Genomic DNA, 24878 nt, shown 5'->3' on the forward strand with positions numbered 1-24878 from the left:
TACATCTGCAATCACAATACACAAGGCCTTCTACTGGTTTCACACCCCTGACAAAAATTTGTTATCATGTTTTTAAAATGTTAGCTGCTCTGATGAATGTGATGTTGTGGTTTTGTACTTCCTGATGACTGATAAAGCTAAGAATATTTTCAAATCTTTGAGTCATTCTTCTATCGTGTTCTATAAAGTGTCTTCAAATCACTCATCTTTGATTAAGGTGCACAGAGTCTTACTAAAGTTGTAAAAACTATGTACCTTGGATACAAATATATATAACTATTGAAGGTACTGAATACTGTAATTTAGAGCACTGAATCTTTTCCTATTCTGTGGCCTGCCTTTTCATTCTCTGGATAGTACATATTTCAAAGAGTAGAAAATTTTAATTTTGGTTAAGTTTATCAGTTTTTAATCTTATGGCTCATGGTTTTTGAAGCCTATCTAAGAATCTTGATGTTTTCTTTTACTTTAGAGAAATAAAACTATTTTGTTTCCTTTTTGTTCATTTGAGACAAGGTCTCACTCTGTAATTCAAGCTGGCCTTAAACCCTACGTAGCCCGGACTGGCCTCAAACTCACAGCGATCCTCCTACCTCAGACTCCTGAGTGCTCAGATTACCCGCATCCACTCAAACTTTGAGGGAGATGGGGTTCGGTTTGTTGTTTGTTCTTAATATAGATACTTGCTATCTATAGAGTCCAGTCTGATACATAACCCAGGCTACCCTCAAATTTGTGATAAATATAAAGGAGAATAGTCATATTCTGGGCTAAAGCATATGCATATACTTAAGTTAATTTACTACTAGAAGGCTGTCCAGAATGGTTATATCAGTCTATCTTCCCACCAGCAGAGGACATAGGTTACAGTATTTTTACATTCCTGCCAACATTTGATATTATCTAGCTTTCTAATTCTTGTCAATCTAAAAGGTATAAAGTGCTATTTGTTGTTGTTGTTAGTACCGGGGACTGAATGCCAGGACAGGCCAGCACTTCACTACTGAAGTACATCCCCAGCCCCCCCTTTTTTTTGGTCTTTTTGAGACAGGGTCTCGCTCTGCAGTTCAGGCAGGCCTTCAGCTCACTTTGTAGCCCAGGCTGGTCTCGAACTCACAATGATCCTCCTGCCTCAGCCTCCCAAGTGCTGGGATTACAGGGGTGAGCCACCACGCCCAGCTAGTCCCAGTACTTTTAAAGAACCTTTATTATGATATAGGATCTCATTAAATTGCCCATTCCTCCTGCCTCAGCCTCCCAAACAGCTAGGATTATAGTGTATACCAAAACAACTAGCTACTATTTTAATTCCTGTATTTCTTATTGCCCACGAATTTGATTGTATCTTCATATTCTTAGTATGAATTTTCCAATTCTATAAATTACCCATCAAATTTTTTTTCTACTTTTTACTGAGATTGTTGCCCTTTGCTTCTTGACTGCAGAAGTACCTTGTATATTATATATCAACCCTTGTGAATTTTAAACATTGAAATTTTTTTTCTCCTAGTATAATTTTGCCCAGTGTCCTTAAGAACACCAAACCCTTAAATCTGACTTAATCAATTAAATCAATTCAAATCATTCACCTTTCAAGGCTATAATGATTTTGAAGATAAGTCAGGAATTGCAGGGTGTCAGATTTGGTGACTAAGGTGGATAAGGACCCACAGGTCCTCAGAACTGCTTAGGAAAGTAGCAAAGACCATGGGGTAAGTGTGTTGAAAACTTAGAATGGACATTTTGAGGAGAATGTGTCTTTGTTTGTTTGTCTCTTTGTCTGTCTTTTTGAGACAGGGTCTTACCACGCAATTCAGGCTGGGCTTTGAGCTCACTATGTAGCCCAGGTTGGTCTCGAACTTGCAACAATCTTCCTGCCTCAGCCTCCCGAGTGCTGGGATTACAGATTACAGGTGTGCATCACCACACCTGGGCAATGTGGCTTTTACTGTAATAAACTTTAACAATTTAAAGCCAGATGAGGTAGCACACAAGTATAATCCCAGCACTCAGGCAGCTGAGGCAAGAGGATCACCATGAGTTCAAGACCAGCATCAACTACATAGTGAGACTGTCCCCAAAAAAACAAAACAAAACAAACTTTAAATATTCACCATATACTTCAGTCACAGTGGGTATGTTCATCTATATCCAGTTTACCTGGGACAGTACATAGACTATCAAAGGAATGAGTACTGGATAAATAATGTAGTAAATAAAACTCTAGTTTCTTTTCTCATCATAGAAGAAATTCAATAGGTAATTTTATTATTATAAAAAAGAAGAAAAAGTACCTCATAATGTTAAGAACATTTATATTCAAACTTCAAAGTGTCTTCTAAGGTCCTCAGAAAAAAGGACAGCATCATCATCGTCAATATTACTAAACCATAACTTAAAATTCACAACATAGCAATCATCTGGGTCCAGAATCTCCTTCCTCTTGATCTTGTTTGACACTCTCTGACACTAAGCCACCCAGCATTGCTCCTCTTATTCTGTCCTGATACTGAAGCACAGAAATACTGCTATCATAAACCTACTAGGGGCCAGGGATATGGCTCAGTGGCACAGTGCCCGCCTGGCAAGCTTGAGACCCTAAGTTTGATTCCCAGTACCACCCCTAAAAAAGATAATAATCTACTCAAAATCAAATATCTAAGAGGCTTAACAGACAGAATATCAGAAATGCTGTGAATATTGGATAGTTAGCTAACACTACTAAAGACAGCAAGGAACTAGTAATAAACTACTGAAGCTTACCTACAGCACTTCTCAGTACCACCTCCTCACCTCCAAAATAACCTCTCAAGTCTTCTTGTGGACGACTTTCTTCCTCTCTTCCCTTCCTCCTACGTTCCTCCTTTTCCTTTCTCCACCCTCCTTCTGACACTTCCTACCACTCCTTCTCTGAGCTCCTTTCTTCTCTTTTTATCAGGTGGAACAGAAAACCAAATCCTCTCTTCATCATTTATCATACTCTTCAAAAAAAAATGAGTGTGGGTTTTAAAGCTAGAAATTCAGTTTTCAACTCCATTTCCATTAGCTTTAAAAATAATTATCTGTATAACCTTGATAGATTAAACTATGCGCTACAGTTTGCTCAACTAGAAAATGGGAATATAATCACATCTTCACAGAATTATAGCAAGAATTAAATCAGATAAGACAAAACTTGTGAATTGTCTGCCTAATACCTGCCACTGCAATCATCTTCCACAATGTTAATTTCTTTCCCTGCCTAGGAAAATGTTATCTAAACCTTTGTTATATTTTCTATGAGAAAGGAGACCTTTGTTCCTTGCACACATTTTCTACACAGAGGAATCACCATTCTGAATACAGAAAACACCATTATACACAGCATGGCTCAAATGGCTGCTTATCTTGGGTAGTTTCCTTAACTTTAAAAACAAGTGAAGCCAGGTGTGGAGGCACATGCCTGTATTCCCAGCACTTGGGAGGCTAAGACAGGAGAAGCAGGTGCTCAAGACCTCTTTAGTTTACACAGCAAGATCAAAGCCAGCCTGGATTATACAATGAGTCCTTGTCTCAAACAAACAAACAAAAGTACAGAGAAATTTGAATACATTCTTGAAACATAAAGTAATTAGTGATAATTATAAGCTAAACATTAAAGAAGCACTTAAAATTCTATGTAAAACAATAAAAGATAAAACATTGTTAAAAAAAAAAAAAGACACTATTTTAAAACTTGGCTTGAAGTTGCTTAGTAGTTTGGGCCATAAGAAATAAATGAACTATCTCACAGGAATAATTCTTTAGTTAGGGCCTAAGTTATGGCCTCAGCATAGCGGCAGGCTAGTGCCAGTGTACATTGTGTAACACACGAAATCAAACACACAGATGGAAGAAAAAGGATCGGAAGTCACTGAGTAGGAAAAAAGAAGCCAAAATTTGGCTGGGGATTTAGCTCAGTGGCACAAGCACCTGCCTGGCAAGCGTGACATTATAAATTCAATATCCGGTACCAAAAAAAAAAGAAGCAGCCAAAATTTTAGTTAGATGCAGATTCAACACCAAATATTAAGACAAAGTTTTAAAAAAACAAAAGACAATATTGAAATGAAAACAGAAAATTCAAAAGTAAAGATACATGTTTTGAGAGCAGAAGAAAAAAAAAAAAACTTCAACATCAAACCCTAGGGCAATAAATGCAAAATTAAGAGTGTATTACAATACGGAAATTAAAAAGAACAAAAACCTCAAGAACTAGAGTTATGGGTGTAGTGCAGGTTTTAACTGAATAACAGCACAATCTCACTGGGCTTAAAAAAGGAATTAAGATTTGCCATGCATGCAGTTAAAAAAAGGAAGAAAAAAAAAAAAAAAAAAAAAGGTGCTTTCAGCCTGGAGCGACTAAAAGGTTAGGCAATCTCTAATCAAAAGTCCCAGAAATGTTCAGATTATACTAACCGCCCATCTCTGAAAACTATGACAGCATTCAGCTGCATGACAAACTTGCATAACAGACCTGCAACAGGCTGTTCTTGTTGCAGGAACAGTCTAGAGTGGGCTAGAGTGACTATACTTACTGGAGTCTTCCCATTGGAGTAAGTGCAGCTTCCACGCAGAATAATACAAAAATCCCAGTACCAGAAAGAGGCAGAGGGCTAGCAGCAGATTGCGCACAAATACCAGGAGTCCCATCTTCACATGATTTACAATTGTCTACATGATCTAAAAAGGAAAAAATAGATCTTAGAAGTTAAAGTAATCAAGGCATGGAGGTCATGCCATGGCATCTTCCAAGCCACTCATCTTCATCAAGGCCTCAGCATCACCCAGCAGCCAAGCCAGTCATCCGGGCAGTCACACAGGCAGCCTCCTTCATCCCAAACATCCAGCCATTGGTCAAGCAGGCAACTGTGGCCCCCCAAATAAACCTCAAATTCCAACCCCTTCCCACCATCACTATGCCAGTCCACACCATCACTGTACTCCCAGAAAACCAGTTTCCTTGCCTCCAAATTTACACTGTCCAGATCCATTTTGTGCACAGCACACACAGTTATCTCCTTAATAACACAAAATCCCATAAAGTTATTCCCCTGCTCAAAGTTCCTTGTATAACTTTTCCACTGCTGCTGAAATAAGGTACTGAATACCTAACAGTTTAACCAACACAGATTTCTTATGTTAGGGTTCCAAAGCCCAGTGTCTGGATGTAGTATGGCTTAGCAAGGTCCTTTGCTTAGAGTCTTACAAATCCAAAGCCAAGGGACGGTGGGGCTGGGCATCTTTCTCAAGGCTTTGGAGAAGAATCCACTCTATGCTCATTCTGGCTACTGACTTAGCTCAGTCCTTATAGCTGAGGGACTGAGGCTCCCGTAACAATGCTGCTTCATCAGGCAGGGGCCCATAACCCTCTCTGACTTTCCACACAGCTCCCCCTCACCCGTGGCAGACTGAGTCTCTCAGTCTTTGAATCTCTCCAATTTACCCTTTTATAAGCATCCTGCTTTTGCTTTCAGACATCCGTTCTTTGTTTTTTAGGGCTCAAGTGACTGCTTGGATCCATCTGAATAATCCAGAATAATCTGCCTATAAAGGGTCACAGCCTTCATTACATCTGGAAAGTCCCTTTTTGTATGTGAGGCAACATATTTACATGGTCCAGGGGTGGATGCCTGGACATCTTTAGGGGGCCATTTTGCCTAACACACTTCTCATTCAATTCTCCATTCCTCTGAATAAAGTAATTGCCCCAAAGCCTGGCAGCACCTGACTGAACCCTGATTTACTCTTTAACTCATCCCCTACTTCTCCTAGCCAGTAATGGCAAACTTTTAGAGCTTTCAATGACACAAACGGCCACCGCAGCACACTTGCCATAGATTTGTCACCTAACCTCACCTGTGCTGTGCACAGGTCATTCTCAGCCTCACTGAAGGCTGCCTTGTTTCTCTCCCTGAGGCTCTCTGGAATCCATCCTCCACTCCCACTCCATGATGTGGGACATCTTGTTGTGCACACTCTGAAACCTACCTTAAGTGAACCTTGAGCCAAGAAGACCTCCGACAATCAGATTACCACCTCCACCCCCCAGCTAAACCAGATGTCCCGGCCCAAAGAAACTCAAGAAAAATAATAATAATGAGGTGAAAAGTTATTGTCCATCTAGAAAAATCAAGAGGATCCCCTGAAAAACCATTAGACCTAACAGGAATTGAGAGGACTGGATGCTTCTATTTGTAACCTTGGAATTTTGTTGTTGTTTTTATGAAAGGACCTTACTATGTTGCCCAGGTTGATCTAAAACTCCTGGGCCCAAATGATCCTCCTGCCTCAGCCTCCCAAGCAGCTGGAAATAAAGGAGTGGACCACCATGGTCAGCTTAGAATTGATAGGAAATTTAATAAAGTAGGCCTTCTCCACATCCAAATAGAAAATATAAGGTGAAAATATTGCATTTGGATGACAATAAAATCTATAAAATACTTAAAACTTGGAAAGAAATGAGTAAGGCTTTCGCCAAAGACAAATCTGAGTAAACAAACATAACAGGTTACTAAAAATATTCAATACTGGAAATGTGTCTGACCTCCTAAAATGTCAGTTCCCGATAAATTAGTCTTGTCAAAATCCATGATTTGAGGATGAACAAGGTGGTGCACACCTGTAATCCTAGCACTCAAGAGGCTGAGACAAAAGGATCTTTGCTAGTTCAAGGCCAGCCTGAACTGCATAGTGAAACACTATCTTAAAAAGACACACCACAGGGGCTGGGGATTTAGCTCAGCGGCATAAGCACCTGCCTTGCAAGCAGGCGGTCCTGAGTTCAATCCCTGGTACTGATTACAAGTTAAAAGTTAAAAAAAAAAAAAAAAAAAAAGACACACCACACACACACACACACCACACATACACACAAATCCATGATTTGTTTTATATAGTACTTGGTCTGAAGATTATCTGAAGAGGGGCTGAGGATTTAGCTCAGTGGTCTCCCTGGCAAGCGCAAAGTTGTGAGTTCAAACCCTGGTATCAAAAACAAAAAACAGATTATCTGACGAGTTCATACCTAGACCAAGAAATTTTTTTCATTGAAAAATAATGAAATAATCTAGAAACAAGTAGAAAAAGTGTGGTGGTAGTCGGGGGAGGCAAAATTCAGTTTCTTCTACATGTTCACAATACCTTTTTTTTTCTTTTTTGGTACTGGTAATTGAACTCAGGACTTCAGGTTTGCCAAGCAGGTGCTGCACCACTGAGCTAAATTTCCGGCCTCAACAATTTTTTTCTTTTACATTGACCAGGCTGGCCCCAGACTCCAGACCCTCCTGCCTCAGACTATGAAGTGCTGGGCTTACAGGTAGATGCAGGTACACAGGTAACAACACATTTTGACAGCAGGCCCTGTGTATGTGGGTTTGTCCCCACCCATCAAGCAAGCAGTGACCCAGTCACAGATACCAGTTGGGTGTCCTCTAACCCAGTTCTCTTCTGAAATCATCCACCTGGAGTTTCCTGTCTTAGTTACTTTTCTCATTGCTAAGACAAAGTACCTAACACCCAAAGTTAAAGGGAGAAAGGTTTGTTTAGGTCAGCGCATAGTTGACTGGCTCCAAGGCAGGGTGGCAGAGAAGAAACAGCTCATCGTGGGCACAAGCAAGGGACAAGACAAGTCTCTTTCTGTCCCTTATACTGTGCCCAAGCTACCAGGATTTGGGCAGTGCCAAATCAACCAGTGGGCTGATTTAGTAATCATCCACCCTTAAACGTAGCACCCTGAATCCTAGCAATTATGAATCAATCACACACTCTGCATTAGCCACCTCTGAAAAGCCCCACCTATGACCACAGGAGGCTTTGCGGGGACACCTAGATACAAATCATAAAACATGAGATCCCACAAATTGAAAGCTCAGTTCCAAAAGACTCTCCAACCACTTCAGATGCCAGTCACAAGTCCCAGGTCACTAATCTATAGTTCTGACCCACTTAAAAAAAATCAATAATATCACAACTCCCTCTAGGTTTAACCAATTTGCCAGAGCAAATCACAGAACTCAGGGACACATTTATTCATATTTACTAGTTTATTACAAAGGTATCACGAAATATACACATTAAGAGATATACAGGGTAAGGGCTGGGAGAAAGAACCCAGAGCTTCCATTTCTTCTTTGGGGATGCCAACCGAGGAATCTTCGCGAGTTCTGCCATCTGGAAGTTCTGTGAACTCTGTCCTTCTTTATTCACAAAGGTTTCATTACTGATTACATCAGCGGTCATGAGTGACTGACTTAATCTACCTTCCTTTGCTGAAGACTGGACAATGGGGAAATTTCCAGCAATGACTGCTACCTAAGTCTTTCAGATCAGCCCCTAACGTACTCAAATCCTTACCTTGCCCTGATCCCATCCTGCCCTGACCCTAACCCTTGGGGCTGCCAGACCCAGTCAACTCTCTAGCATCCATAAAGAGATCACTCTGGAGATCCCAAAAGTCTTACGAGTTCTATGCTAGGAAAGAGGATAAAGATCAAATACGTATTTCACAATATCTCACAAGAAAATTTGTCTTCTCAAATTCAAAACCAACTAAAAGCTGTAACTATTAAGATAGCGTGTACTGAGACAGGCACAGACAATGGAAGAGCCTAGAAATTAGCTCTCGCATATAGATACACACAAATATATGCCAGAATACTTGATATACATATATATCAATTCATCTTATGATAAGCATATAAGTATAAAAAAGGGCGAGGCAGGCCTGAGAGGCTACATAGCTAACCTCAGCAGGTTGCTCTGGGGAATAGGATGGGAATATGCGAAGTGATCGTGATCTTGGGGAAAACTTCACTTCCCTTTATAGACTTTCGTGCAGTCACAAGTATTACCTCCATAATTTTTTTGTTATTAAAAAATAAACAACACATTGTAAAAGTGGAAGTTGGTAAATTCTTTGGGGAGTAATTTGGAAGTTATCTATTGAAATTCACAGCACTCATCACCCTGACCCAGCACTTTATGGCTTTTCCCTCAAGCAATACTTCAACACGCAGGAAAAGGTGCATACAGGGTGCTCCTTAGTAACCCTGACTACGGGAGCAAAACAATCTGACCAGTGTGAGTGCCCACCAACTGGGAGCCAACAAACAAATGACAGTGCGTCTCCCCAGTGCTGCAGTGGCAGTGCTGACGGCAAACCACAAACAGAGAGATACTGGAGGAAGTTCAAGGACGGCAATTTTATACCCTTGTGATCCGCTTGTGAGCAGGGTTTAAAGGCATCACAAGGAAAAATCAAGCACCCAGAGACTAGCAGTGGTAAGAAGCTGTTTCTAATCTTTGGACTGAAAGGGCAAGAGGAGAGAAGGGTGTCATCCCTGCAGGCCAACAAAAGCTGACTGGGGAGAGAGAGACAAGGCTGCCCAGCGGCAGCAGTGGTAGGCGGAGCATGGCTGCTACTAGGACTGTGGCAAGGTGCATAGCAGGGTAAACAGTACCATGATCTCTCCCACCTCTTGTCCTCTTATGAACTATTAGTGCATTTTATCAACTAATTCAAGTGGAAGCAAAGGATAAGGGAGTTGGATGTTGCTGTTCGCAGGAGGTCAGCGTCTAGTGCACAGAGGAAAGAAGTTTGATGATGACTCTGAGGTCAGGGAGTACAGAAAATGATGCATTAGTCAGAAAGCATGAACTATGTACCAACAAGGAGAAAATGCCTAGCACAGACTGCTAAGCGAAAAAGTTAGTTCTGGGCTAGTATGTCTGGCAACAACAAGGACAACAGCATCATTCAAAACATAAGCACAAAGCACATATATACAAGAATAGGCACCAAACTACTGAAAACCATTACTGCTGAAAAGTGGGCTTTGAAAGGATGCTTTTCACAATCTATTTACTCATATACATAATTTTTATATTTATAAAAAAAGCTAGGGCTATGGATTTAGCTCAGCAGCCTAAGCTGCCTGGCAAGCACAAGGTTGAGTTTGATCCCCAGTACCTAAAATAACATAACTTAATGTAACATAAAAAAATAATATAAAGTAACTTAAAAGTAAAAAACATAACGTAACAAAATAACAACATAAAATGAAATAGCAAATGTACAATGTTTTCAAAATAAAATAGAAATCAGAGAATTGCATTTCCAACAAGACAAAGGATCAGGTATTTTCAGGATCAAACTTTTGAAAATAACTAAAAATTTAGGTAGAATCAGACTGCCTACAAAAATGCAATGGTTCTTGGAAAGTTTTTACTTTCCCTGTAGAACAGGGCTGAAATGGCTGGTGTCACCTTCTGTCTTGAATGCAGATGTGACATCTAAACTGTCACAGTCTGTTAGTAACCATAGCCCAAGGCTCTAGTGGACACACAACAGTCAATAAATTTACTCATTCTTTCAACAAATGTGACGGTGACATGGCTGAGCCAATCCACTATTTTGTCTTTTCCACTTAGAAATGGGAACTTTAAATGAAGCAAGTAGAAGAAACCGATTTTCAAAAGTGGACAATATATAAAGGTACAAATAAGAACGCAGAAGTTCAAGCCGCTAAGATAAGAACAAGAATATTCAAAGATTTTTTTTTTTAAATCTCATTTCTGTCAGGCATGGTGGCACACACCTGTAATCTTAGCACTCAGGAGGCTGAGGCAGGAGGGTTGTCACAAATGTGAAGCCAGTTTGGACCACTTAATGAGTTCAAAGCCTAAAATACATAGTGAGAACTTGTCTCAAAAACAAAACAAAAAAGAGGAATATCATTTCAAATTCAGTACTAGGCCAAACTTTTGACAAACTTTCTAGTGATAGGATTATGACAGAGAAAAAGATAATTATGCACTGCTGGTGGTGGAAGAGATTTAGTAACAACAGAATTGCACAGGCTTTTTATACTTTAACCAGTCTCACTTCTAAGAAAATATTCCAAAGTCCACTGACAAAAATACAAAATCTTAAGGGTTTGTAGTGTCACTTTATGAATGTCATTCTAAATACTTTAATCCTATAACATGAACAGCTATTTCTAAGATGACAATGTGTAACTTATCAACCAGCAATTTCTTACCGTTTGTTTTTCTGTAAGTTTGTATTATTTCTACCTTTTTTTTATCTCCATGTATTCTTTTGTTTCCTTTTCTTTAAATAAAAAAAAATACAAAATCTTATCAAAATGACTATTTATTACATACAGCACTTTTTGCAACATAACAGAGTAAGTCTAAGTCTTCCAACTGTCCTTCAAGAGGATCATGAACTATGGTACACTCACAAAATGAAGTATTATACAACCACAAAAAGCACAGAGCCCTTGCCTTCTCCTTTCTATATAACTCAATTTCAAAAGCATTAGGCTTGAGGGACAAAACAAGGTAGGCACACATGCCTAGGGCAAAGGGGCATGGAGGACATCTGACCATGTGAGGGGTCAGGACATGGAGTAACAGGAAATTTAGGGCTGACCACAGAAATAATTAAAATGGCAGGAGGATTTCCCAGTGATGGGGAAGGGAGTTACAAATACGGAAAGGGAAAAACTAGAATTCATTCTTGGTATTTACCAGAATTGGAGGTATCAGTGTAAACTGATGGTTTGGTTGGTTGCTTGCTTGCTTGGTTTTGAGACAGGGTCTCACTCTGTAGTGAGATCAAGGATGACCTTGATCTCACTATACAGCCCAGGCTGGCCTCAAACTTGTGATCCTTCTACCTCAGTCTCCTGAATGCTGTGTGTGTTCCACCACACTTGCCTTGATGATTTTCAATATATAAAGACATAAAAATAAATACAGACGCAGGTAGCATATGTGCACATATATGGATACATTCAATCTGTCCACTGAAAGGACACAAAATCAGTCGTTATATCCAATAGCAATGAGCATATATAGCATCAAGGTGTTGGGCTTTATTTCACTGTTATAGAAAGCAGGGATCCCCAAAAGAATGGCTGGCTTCACACTTGATGCAGAACAGGCATACGATAAGCCTGGATCATCTTCTGTCTAAAAGTAAAAAAGTGCTCAGAGCGAGAATATGTCAAAAGAAGAAAAAAGCCAGCTTTGAGGGTCATATTCTGGCCAGATCTAGAACAATTGAACATCAAGATAAATACTCATGATAATAATGAATTGCAATCCATTAAATAAGAACTTCATAAATATTAATAGAAAGTTCTCTTTGGAGTGAAATGCCAACTAATGAATGTAGAAGGAACAGTATAATGACATGTAAAGTTACCATTTAGCAACAATTAGAGTAATAATTCAGCTAAAAACACCAAAATTAATGGGTAAAAGTTTTATGAGAACTAGTATATTATATGGTTTTTAAGTAACTCCTCAGAAAATATTTATTAGTTGCAAAGGGGAAAAGAGTAACTTCACAATAAGGAAATCTGCAGATATCATCCCAGACTAGCCAAAGGATATATGGGAATTATTTGCAATGTCTCTGCAACCTTTTTTGTAAGCCTTAAATTATTTCAAAATGAAGAATTAAAAAGGAAAAATAGTTTCAAAGTAAATGTTCAAAATAACCTGTTTAAATACTTAAACAAATGAAAGTTTACATGGTTACTTAAAATGTTGCTTATGAAAAAATTTAATGATATAGGGAAAGGGTTTTTGTTTGTTTGTTTTTTGTTTTATTTGTTTGATAGGCACCAGGGATCAAACTCACAACCTCACAGTTGCCAGGCAAGTGCTGGCACCGCTGAGCTAAATTCCCAGCCCTAAGGGAAATGTTACGATAGTGTTGAATGAAAAAGCTGATGTGCATCAGTTGAGGATATGGTTCAGTGGTAGAAGGCTCTCCTAACATGAATAAGGCTCTGGATCTGACCCATAGCACCAAAGAAAAGAACTGATCTAAATATAATATGCTCAACTATGAAAAATAACAGTGGATCTTTTACTTACAAATCAATTCATCATGAGGGCTGGCTGTAACTGGTTATAAGTCAAGACTGTTTTTCCCATAATAATGGAAATACCCATAATTTTGTTGTGTTCTACAAAGCAACCCTTAACCTTTTCATAATAAACAAAAGGGTGTATGTGTGATCAATAATTTTCCTATTATAGTCACTAAAAAATTATAAAATGTGCCTAGTTTACCAGAAACAACAATTTCATACTACACTCACCACTCAAGTTGACATCTTTGGCTTGCAGAAAGAGAGGATAAAATGGCAAGTGCTTAGCGTTTGAACAGAGAGTCCCCATCCATAAGAACATCAGGAATCTGGCTCTCTGGTGTCCTTCCTCTCTGTAGCCCACTAGGATCTGCTTCTGGCTCACTAGGTCTCAATCTTTTCAGAACTAGAAACTTGTTTAATTTGTCTGTTTCTACCTTTTCTTCAATACTGCTCTGTAGTATGACATGACACTGTCATTAAGCAAGTGAACTCAATGACTGGCTTTTTCTCTGGGTACTCTTCTCTACAAATGTTTGTAGCTCTTTTTTTTTTTTTTTTTTTTTTTTTTTTTTTTTGTCTTTTTCCTTTTTATCGGTACCGGGGATCGAACTCATGACTGCCTGCTTGAAAGGCAGGCGCTTATGCCGCTGAGCTAAATCCCTAGCCCCCAACTCTGTCCATCTTTTCAGAATTTCCTTTATTTCAGAAGAAGGGAATGGCTACACTGACTGTTGATGCTCCCCCTCCTCTTCAGAAAGCTCCTCAGCTGCCATTCTCTGCTGCTCAGCCAGAAGTTGCTGAAGTTTTTCTGTAGATTATTCCTCTGTATTCCTCAGCCAGTTCCCCACCATCACTGTTACCTGCAAGCCTATGGACTCTGCTACAGTGATCTTGTCATCAACCACAGGGCCAATTTAAAGCTGAGGTGCCTCTACACAGCCTTCAAAGTGCTTCTCTTGTATAATTTTAGACCACACTTTCGTCCAGGCAGATCTCAGGGTCCTTAGAGACAGACTGGCCTAGGATTTCTCAGTTAACCCTGTACAGGAAAGAACATTGTAATGTTCCTTCCAGAACTCTTTAAGGGTTAACTCTGTATCAGAGACCATCTGGAAGCACCTCAGATATATAGCATCTAAAAGACTGCTGTAGAAGAGTTTTATTAGGTGGGAGGAACTTGACCTCAAGCCATAGGAATTTTTAGCCAATTCTTCCAAATCTTGTGAGTGAACAGGAGCACTGCCCATGATGAGACGAGCCTTGAGTGGTAAGCCTTTGTCCTTCTACAAATCTTGGCTCTATAAGACTGCTGAGGTGGTAGGCCGGGGATTTGGCTCAGTGGCACAAAAGTGTACCTGCGAAGTGTTAGGTTGTGAGTTCAATCCCCAGTACCCGCCCCCCAAAGAAAGATTATTGAGATGGTGAATTTCAACATGCTGTGCATATCAGCAAGATGGGTCACATGAACACCATGCATACTTCTCCACAATTCCCTTCTTTTCTATTGTGATTGCTTCCTTTACCTTCCCTTCCGTACCTTCTTTTCTAGCTTTTTGGGGGCTATTTTGATAGCAATAATCATAGCGATTAAATAAAGCACTAACCAAAATCACATCTACAAACATGCATGCAGGCTCAGACTGATGTTTACATGCACTGACATCCTTTTCTAGCCTCATGAGTCTTTGTTTGCAAATGCACAAGTGACTGACATTCAGGTTGTAATTCAAGACTTTGGTCCTAGGTTAAACCTAAAATTCCAGTTGCAACCCAAGGTATTTGTGTATGAGGCCAGTTGTAACTTAAGGATCCACTGTAGTAAAGACCAGAAAACATAAAAATGCTGACAGATGAAAGAAGAGCAATTCAGCTGCTCCTCTTCATTCTCACCCACTACATATGTATTATTCAGCTTTTCCACTGCTGAGACAAAATATCTGACATATGCACTTTAAAGAAGAAAAGACTTAATTTGGCTAATAGTTTCCGAGACTTCAGTTCATGGTTGAGCAGCTCCAAGGCAGAATGTCACCATTTTTGGATCAGGTCTTTAAATTTGAGAATTCTGATTTTTATGAGTTCTTTATATATGCTAGATATTACTCCTTTGTCTGAGGTATACAGCTGGCAAAAAAATTTTTCCACACTATACGTTGTCTCTTCACTTTGCTGCTGATTTCTCTTGCTGTGCAAAAGCTTTTTAATAAGATGAGGTCACAGTTGTTGATTCTTTGTGATAGTTCCTATATGAACAGAGTTTGGTCATAAACTCTTTGCTTAAAACAATGTCCTCAAGAGTTCTACATATTCTATCTTCTAGCACTGTTTCTGATTTAATATTCAAAGCTTGCTCCATTTCGATTTTAGTTTAGTATATGGTGAGAGATAGGGGTTTAGCTTTAATCTTCAGCACCTGGAAAGCCACATTTTCCAGAACCATATATTAAGGCTACTATTCTTCCAGTGTCATGGTTGATGTCTGTGTCCCCCAGGCCTCATGAGTTTACACTGTGCACTTGTGATGGTTCATTGTCTAGTGCTTGGATTGATGGTGTCAGTGCTACACCCACACAGGGGTGGAGCCAGGATGTGATGTAATGGCAGGAAGAAGGTGTGTCTTGCTCTTTGCTGGTTCCTGCTTGCTGTTTGCAGCCACCATGAACTGCCGTCCAGCCATGCCAGCCTGCCTTGGAGCCAACTGAGTGTGGACTGAAACCTCCAAAAACTATAAGAAATAAATCTTTCCTTTCCCAACTTGGGCTTCAGGTATTTTGTCTCAGCAACGAGTAAAAAGTAACAAGACATCCAGTAAAGGTGTTTGGCTCCTTTGTCAAAGACAAGGTAGCTGAGTGTGTTTGGAGTTGTTTCTGTGTCTTTTAATCCATCAATCTGCAGGTCTGCTTTTTTGCCAGTACCATGCTATTATCACAGTAGCTCTGTAGTATAATTTCAAGTCAGAGGCTATGATGTACCCTGCCTTGACTGTATTGCCCAATATTGTTTTTGCTATTCTAAGTCTCTCCAAGGTCCAAATGAATTTTAGGATTGCTTTTTCTAATTCTGTGAAATATGCTGTTGGAATGTTGATCAGGATTGCATTAAATACGTATAACAATTTGGGGAGTAAGACCACTTTTACTACACTGGCTCTTCCTACCCAAGCACAAGGGTTAGCGTTCCTTTCCTTTTTTTTTTTTTTTTTTTTTTTCTTTTTTGTACCTGGCATTGAACTCACAACCCCGTGTTTGTCAGGCAGGCACTTAACTGCTGAGCCAAATCCCCGCCCTTATCTTCCCATTTTTTGATACCCTTTCGAACTCCTTTTTCAGAGTACTATAGTTTTCAGTATAGAGGTCTCTTACTTTCTTCATCAGATTGATTCTTCCGTGCCCTGAAGCCCTCCATTCCTCCGCTTCTCTCCATCATCCTATTTCAAAACTCTATAATTCATTTGGACTCATGAAACAGCTTCCTAATAAGTCTGGTACCTCCGTTCCTGCCCCTCTCTGTGAGCACAAAGCAATCAATATATGGTTTACTCCAGACTTAAACTTCACAAACTTCCCACTACCCTTACAATACAGTCCTAATCCCACTTCAGACTTATCTTTCTTATACCTCACCTCTTATGAATTACCAATACTGCACCTCTAGTGTTTTCAACTTACCATTCTCTCCTAAGCTCAGATCATGGTCCCCACGACCTCACTGTTTCCACTAACAAACTCCTATTCCCTTTTAAATCTCAGCTTAAAGGTTCATCCATTCCACAGGGAAGCATTACCTGTCTACACATTTCAGGTTAGGTAAGAATTTCTATTGGTAATGCCTGCTGTGCCTAATACAGCCCTACCCTTTTTGATAGTACAAAAATTTTTGAAGTATTTACAAAAATTTAGCATTTACTTTCTGACTCTTCCAGGCAAGAAAAGTGTGGCTTACCATTTTACTCCTGGTAGGTGCTCAAAAGCTACCTGTTTACTAACTGATGATTCATTTATAGCATGCTTAAAGAGAGCTAAAAAGCTACATGAAGCTAATTACCTTAATTTCCCATAAAAAGAAAACTCTGCTAGGTATGGTGGCTGGTGAAATCCCAGCTTCCTGAGGATTGCTGCAAGTTTGAGGCCAGCCTGGGCTATACAATGAGTTCACGGCTAGCCTGGAGCACAGAGACCCTGTCTCAAAAAACAAAAAATGGGGCTGGGGACACAGCTCAGCAGAACGGTGCCTGACTGGCAAGCATGAGGTCCTGAGTTCAACTCACAAGTTAAAAAAAAGTGCAAGAACCTAAACCAATATAAACAAACCGCACTAACAAGTCTTGCTATTCCTAAAATATCCTACAACATTATTTTCTGAACTATATCTGGCAACAACAATTTCTAGATTAGTCTAAAATATCAGTTTTGCTTCTTTTCAAATGTCAGCCATAATGGATATGAACTCAACTATGACAAAATCATGTAGAGCAAAAAATCACAAAGGACTTCTAAGGTATACCTTTGTGAATATTTCTGAGGCAAGGAAATTAGAAGTTAGGGTCCAGGGTGGGCAGTGCACGCCTGTAATCCCAGCACTCAGAGTCCAAGGCAAGAGGTCACCACAAACTCAAGACCAGCCTGGGCTACAAAGTGAGTTCAAGGCCAGCCTGAACTGCATAGTGAGAGCCCGTCTCTAAAAGACCAAAAAAAAAAGGAAAGAAAGAAAATTAGAAGTTCCAAAACAGTTACTGAAATGCTTTTTCTTTTATTTATTTATTTGGGGGGGGGGGTTACTGGGGATCAAACTTACGACCTTGCCAGGGGCATTTGTACTGCTAAGCTATTATCTCCAACCAAAAATGCTCATGTTTAAAAAAAAATTTTTTTGTTTTTGCTGAACATACCACTGCTATTCAGACTATGCATGACCAAGCAAACTTAAGCAGTTAATTCACATGAAATTATTTTACTCAGAACTATAAGCTTTAATTACAAGTAACTGTGAGGAATAAAACAATCTTGCCAATATTCATATAGCAGTTACTATGAATCAGCCTGAGCTTTAAGATTTTTGCGTGATTTAACTTGCTAAATCTTATCAAGCCTATAAAGTGATTTCCCTTTTTTTACAGTTAGAAAAAAAAAAAAAAAACTTAAGGAACAGAGAAGTTAAAGTGACAGAGCCATGACTCAAATTCAGCTGATCTGACTTCAATCACATACACTATGTTGCAGCTCTAAAATAATGACAGACTGTGGGGGTTAGAGAGTATGGGGCCTCAATGGCAGAGTTTGTGGTTAGCAGCATGCATGAGGCCCCAGGTTCAACCCCAGCATGGGGGAGAGGGCAGGTTTTCCAGAGAGAGGAGCAGTTATGTCTAAGTAATAAGGAATCAGTACACACATCATCTATATAAAAACACAGTAACAAAAGTAGAAGAAAGAAGGAGAGCACAGGAAATGAAGACTACACAACAGAATTTGTCACTGAATAGACAGGATCACTAAATTGGGTATCATGATGTGTCTCAGCAGCCGAGCACTTGTCTAGGGGCAATGACAGCCCTACCCGACCAATGGCTCTATACAAGAACTAGGGGCAGAGACTAAAGGACGATCTCCAGATAAAAAGAGTAAAACAACACAATTATTTAAACGAAATTAGCCTTCAGTAAAGTCAATAATGAAAATTAACACCATCAAAAAAGTAAAAGTCTGAATGGTACAGAAGAAAGTGGACACTGCTATAAATATAGTAAGAACCTTGATTTTAAATGATGTAAGTAAATGAAACAAAGAGGCAAGTAAGCTACATGAAGCTAATCATCTTAAGTTTAAAAGGCTGTCCAGAACAAAGTAAAAACTACAGAGGCATAAAAGTTACAAGAGATCCAGCATCAGTTGCAAGAGACCATCCAGCAAATGGAATAGAAAAAGATGCAAAAATGGATAGAAAGAGCTGGGATGCTAGAAAATTGGCCCAAGGATGCCCTCCCACTTTCCCCAACCCACAGTAGCAAAGGTGGCAAAAATAACCTTAAATTCTCCAAAGGGAATGGAAAACCTAAGCAAACAAATGACGTCCCAATTAACCACTGTAGGCTTACAGATTTATTGCCTCTTGGCTTTAAAAAAATTGTTCCTTTTTGCCTAACCTGCATAAATGAACCTGGGCCCCATTTTCCTTTGCTAGCTGGCCAGATGTGAGGCCTTGTCTGTATAGGGCCATAAAGAGATAAGGCAGGAGGGAAAAGGTTTGTTCGGTGTAGGGTCCGGCAGCACCTGTATCTTTTCCAGCACTCACACTTTTTCCAGCATGTAGCACTTGGCAGCTTCCATGAGCACCTCTGTGGAGCAGTTTTGCAGGAGTGGGTTTGGTGAGATGCCCTGTAAGCAGCTTTTCCTAAGCAGCCTGGAGGGCAAATTTCTGGCAAAGATTTCTAGCAAGTTTTGACACGCAGCGAACCCACTACAACAGATCTAGCTCTTGGCTAGGGCAGGGCCAGAGAAGAGGCACTCAACTGGTACCTTAGCCTTAGGTGGCGGCTGCTCTTTATATGTGCTACTTCTCAATTCTTTGGAGCTCTCTTTACTTCTTCTTAATATCTTTATTTGAGATATCCCTTACATATCAAACAATTCACCATTTAATATATACAACCTGATGACTTATGGAATATTCACAATCTTACAGTATTGCACAAATATCACCACATTTTAGAACATTTTCATTGCCCCAGAAAAGATACTCTGCAACTTCTCTGTGTCACCACTCTGCTGGATCTCCTGTTTTTCCAACCCCAATCTAGTTTTAGATTTTACAGATGAGCCTACTCACAATACAAGGTCATTTGTGACTGCCTTCATTCAAAATGTGTCTGAAGTTCCTGCATGCTGCAGCATGTATCAGTGCCTCATCACTTCTTACTCCCAAATAAAACTCCACTGCAGGGCTGTATACTGGGACTGCAGTCACGTAGCAGGGCCAGTCTCACTATGTAGTTTGAGCTAACCTTGAACTCACTATGTAGCCCATGCTGGTCTGGAATTCATGGGTCTGCCTCACTTTCCCAAATGCTAGAAGTGTGCACTGCTACACCTGATTGACCCATTTTTAAATAGTAGACTAGGGGTAGCAAAAGTCAACCTCTCCGAGATCCAGAATCCAGACTCTGAAAAATAACAACTTAGTAAAGAATGAAAAAAAAGTAGCTCACTAGGAATTAGAAAGGAACAGACAATAAAGAACAGAAGCTACAGAGAAGTTAGAAAGACAGCCCACAACACAAAGTAAAGGACTAAACAATCTGATCTCTTTCCCCAGTTCACAGGTTATAGGGAGAGGACTCTGGCTCCCCAGAAGTAAGCATGGATCTGAGTTCTGACTGCCTTCCTCATCCATCAGTGACAGCAAGGATGTCAACAAGGACACTGCACAGCCTGGGGAACTGAGGGGCCTTGGGAATGGGGTACATCCAGCAGACCCACAGTCTAGATTGCTAGGCAGAGAAAACTGTGACTTGTTAAACTCCAAACTGTGGATCTTAGAAGGAATTCACTCACTTGAAAACACAGAACAGGGCTGGGGATTTAGCTCAGCGGCATAAGCGTCTGCCTTGCAAGCAGGTAGTCGTGAGTTCGATCCGCGGTACCGATGAAAAAGGAAAAAGACAAAAAAAAAAAAAAGAAAAGAAAAGAAAATACAGAACATTCTGTTTATGGACTCAATTTCTTTCTTGTTTCTTCATTTTCTTTTTAATTTTTTTCTTTCATTTCTCCATATTATTTCTTTTTTCTCCTTTTTTTCTTTATCTTCTATTTCTCATTTGTTTTTTGACTTATCTATATCTAATTCTAAAATATCTTTCTACTTCTTATAGTATCTTTTGTCTCATTTTCCTCTCCTTAATTCCTAGGAACCCATTTAACCTAATAGGCTAAAAACCAAAGAATGAAAAACAATATCCCATGCAACAGGAGCCTATTTATTCAGACAAAGTAGACTTTAGCTGAAACTGATCAAAAGTGGCAAAGGTCATTATATGTTGGTCAGGGGAACAATATGTACCAAACAATGGCACATTCAGCTTTATAAGACAAATACTACTGGACATAAAAGACCAGACAAGGTTAGACACAATTATAATGAAAGACTTCAATATGCCACTAACATTAAACTAACTAGAAAAAAAAATCAACAAAAAATTAGAATTGAACAAATCCTTCAAAGAAATGGATTTTATATTTATTTTTCTACCCAACAACAGAACACACATTCTTTTTCAGCAGTACATGCAACTTTCTCCAAAACTCACCATATATTAGCCAGTAAGTCAGCCTTAACTAAATGAGAAAGAATTGTCACTACCATAGTCCTGCCAGCTTAAACCACCACCACTATACGCATGACTGTTTCACTGAGCAGAAAAGAATGAAACTGAGACCCAAATACCCCAAAAATTAATGAATCAAAGAGTTGGTTCTTCAAAAGAATAAACAAAATAAACAAACCCTTAGCCAACCTAACCAAAAAAGGACAGAAAAGACCCAAATCAATGGGATCTAAGAAGTGAAAAAGGGACAATTACAATAGACACTGCCAAAATAAAAAGCTGGGTATGGTGGCACATAACTTAGGAGGTAGAAGCAGGAGGATTGCTGCGAATTTGAGGCCAGCCTGGGCTACAAAGTGAATTCAAGGCCAGCTTGGGTATAGTGATACCCTGTCTCAAAAAAAAAAAAAAAAAAGATTATTAATTACTGCAAAACCTGTATGCCAATAAATTAGAGAATTCAGAAGAAATGGACAGGTTCCTAGATATATATTAATTACCAAAACTGCGTCAAAAAGATTTTAAAATGCTGAATAATCCTGTAATAGCAAATGAAATTGAAAATAAATAAAATCCACCAAGAAAAGCCCCTTGGAAGGGTTCACTCCTGAAATCTACAAAAATTTCAGGAAACTTTTAAGCTTAATATTCCTCAAGCTTTTTTTTTTGGAGGGAGATGGTTGGTACTGGGGATTGAACTAGCTACCTCGCACTTGCCAGGCAGGCACTTATGTCGCTGAGCTACATCCCCAGCCATCCTCAAGCTTTTTTAATGAAATTAAAAGGGAAAGAGTACTCTCAAAGTTATTTCTGAGAGCTAGCTAGTATTACTCTGATTCCAAAACAAGACAAGGATCCAACCAAAACTGAGAACTATAGACCAATTCCTTTAATGAAGATAGAAGCAAAAATCCTCAACAGGATACCGGCAAACAAAATGCTAATGAATCATTTCTCTTCTTTGTTTTTTGGGGGGTTTTCTTTGGTACTGGGGATTGAATTTATGATCTCATACTTGCCAGGCAGGCACTGTGCCACTGAGCTAATATCACCAAGAAGATCAAACACCATGACTAAGTAGGCTTCATCCCAGGGATGCAAAGATGGTTCAACACACACAAATCAATAAATACAATACATTATAGGAGAGGGGGAGTCATATGATCATCTCAATAAAAGGCAGAAAAAAACTTTGACAAAATCCAACATCCTTTCACAAAATTTCATTTGAATCAGCTATTTCTCTTCTCTATGTCTTTCCAAAAGAGTTAAAGACATCATGGCCTTCCTGGCTCTATGCTGATCAGCAAAAGCCTCAATCACAAGAGAAGCCAAGCATTCCATTCCCATGAAGCAGGCTCTGCCATGCTGATGGGTAAGAGCTTCCACCAGAAGTATTACATCATATTACAGGATACATGCATATCCACAATTACAGCAGAACAGCATAATCTTGGAAGCAGAAAATATGTCCATCAACACATGAAAGGATAAAGAAAACATAATCCTGGACATGGTGGCACATGCTTGTAATCCCAGCACTTGGGAGACTGAGGCAGAAGGACTGCTGCGAGTTCAAGGACAGCCTGGGCTATGGGAAGGAAGGAATGTAGTACTACTCTGCCATAAAGGATAAATTTGAGTCATCTGTAAGAAACTGGACATATTCTGGTCATAATACTAAGTGACATAAATCAGACACACAAGTTTAAATATCACATGGTTTCTCTTATATGAAAGACCCAACGTATAAATAAAGAGCAAAATAAAAGATCAAGAGAAATGGTGAGCTAGACCTTTTATATGAGATAGGAATCAAGAGATGGACAGAAAGGAATGGGCCAGGAAGGGAATGAGATTTTTTTTTTTTAATTAAGGTATGTCGTGTACATGTACTAACTCTCTCAAAGAATGTGGTCATCATGTACTATAAGTCTGTACTAATCAAAAACATTTTAAATATCTCATTGTACGGATTCCTTATCTATTCACTAGCTCATAGGCATTTGGTTGTTTCCACCTTTGTGCTGCCTACTGCTGCAATGAATGTGTACAAGTTTTCATATAGATGTAACATTTTCACTTCTCTTGGGTACATACCTCCAGTTAATATTCGGCATATACCATATTTATAGCAGCACAGTTTGTAATAGCCAGATGTAGGAAGCAACCTAAATGCCCATCAGCTGAAGAATGGATAAAAAAGATGTGATATTTTTATGCAATGGAGTACTACTCAGCCAAAAAGAAGGAGAAACTGGAGACTTTTATAGGTAAATGGATACCCCTTGAGAACATACTCAGTGAAATAAATAAGACACACATGTGTAAACACTGTATTAGTGTGAGAAGCTAAATCACATGTGTATGTATGTGTGTGTGTGAATATATATGTATATATATATATATATATATATATATATATATATATATATAAAACAAATAGCTAAGATATTTATCCTACTGATTTCTCTGAGTTCACTGAAGAGAAAGATTTGTGTTGGTATTGTGCAGATAACTGAATGCTCTGAGTAAATGATTTGTGTATGACAGTGTGCAATATATGTACCACTGCTGTGTCCTCACTGATATGTTTTGAAATTTTGTTTTAGCTTTTTCTTTTTCTTCTTGAATAAAATGGATTCAGGAAAAAATATATCAGATATTTATTCAAAGGAATGACATCCTCATAGATCATGTGGTAATTCTGGGTTTAACTGAGGAAATGCCACACTGATTTCCATGGCAGCAACATTCATTTTACATTCTCACCAACAGCATATAAAAGCTCTGATTTTGGCACACTTGCTTCAACATTTGTTATCCATCCTGTAGATTATAGCCTTCCTAATGGGCAGGAAGTGGCATGTTACTGTGGTTTTGATTTCCTTTTTTGTGATTGCTGATAATGCTAGCCATGTTTCCACATGCTATTTCTTATATACTTTTTACTAGTTACTTTGAAGTTACTTCAATTATTTGCTGTAATTAATTGTATCAAACTTTGCTCAAATTGCCAGGTAGTTTCTTTCTCCTGATTGGACTCTGGCTCTCAATATGAGAGGTCAGTGGTTTATTAAGCAGAAACTCAATGTCTAACAGGATTTTTTTCTTTTAGTACCAGGAATCAAACTGGTAACCTTGCGCTTGTTAGGCTGGCACTTATGCCACTGAGCTAAACCCTTGCCCTTCTAATAGGATTCTGAAAGTAGGAAATAGCCAGGCGTGCTAGTGCAGGCCTATAATCCTAACGCTTGGGAGGCTGAAGAGGAGAACTGCTGGGCTACACAGCAAGTTCAAAGCCAGCCTAAACTACACCGAGAAACTCTGTCTCAAATAAAACCAGCCAAACAAAATGACAAAAAAAAAGTAAAAATGGGAAATAAAAAAGGAAGCTAAAAAATGTTTATAACTGGTTAGATACTCCTTTTACGAAGAGCTAAGGAAAAGCCTGGAAGGGTATGGGAAATAAAAAACCCCTGGAACAGGGGCTGGAGATTTAACTCAGCGGCATAAGCGACTGCCTTGCAAGCAGGCAGTTGTGAGTTCGATCCCCGGTACCGATAAAAAGGAAAAAGACAAAAAAAAAAACCCGGGAACAAGACTTTCAGTTTTGCACATGTGAGTTCATATGTGTTTTTACAAAGGAA

At 39.2% G+C, this 24878-nt stretch overlaps 1 protein-coding gene across 12 annotated transcripts in view; it reads left to right on the forward strand.

Moving 5' to 3' along the window:
• The window catches only part of LOC100730783 (forkhead box protein J3), a 181465-nt gene that overhangs the window by 132721 nt on the left and 23866 nt on the right, over positions 1-24878 (forward strand). For 2 of the 12 annotated variants that reach the window (XR_010043133.1, XM_003461908.5), the window contains one exon: positions 20220-23658. The exons of 9 other annotated variants lie outside the window; for them this stretch is intronic. Coding sequence is in view for 2 of the 3 variants with exons in the window: in XM_003461908.5 (XP_003461956.2) it covers positions 20220-20233 (14 nt within the window). In the remaining variant the exon portion in view is untranslated. Of the gene's footprint in view, positions 1-5517; positions 18053-20219; positions 23659-24878 lie in introns of those variants that run through there. One more of the 12 variants, XM_013158147.3, reaches the window with a different exon arrangement.

This window comes from Cavia porcellus, unplaced genomic scaffold, assembly GCF_034190915.1.
Source record: "Cavia porcellus strain 051 isolate PalLab524CR breed Dunkin Hartley unplaced genomic scaffold, mCavPor4.1 scaffold_25, whole genome shotgun sequence".
In the NCBI taxonomy this organism is placed as follows: Eukaryota; Metazoa; Chordata; class Mammalia; order Rodentia; family Caviidae; genus Cavia; species Cavia porcellus.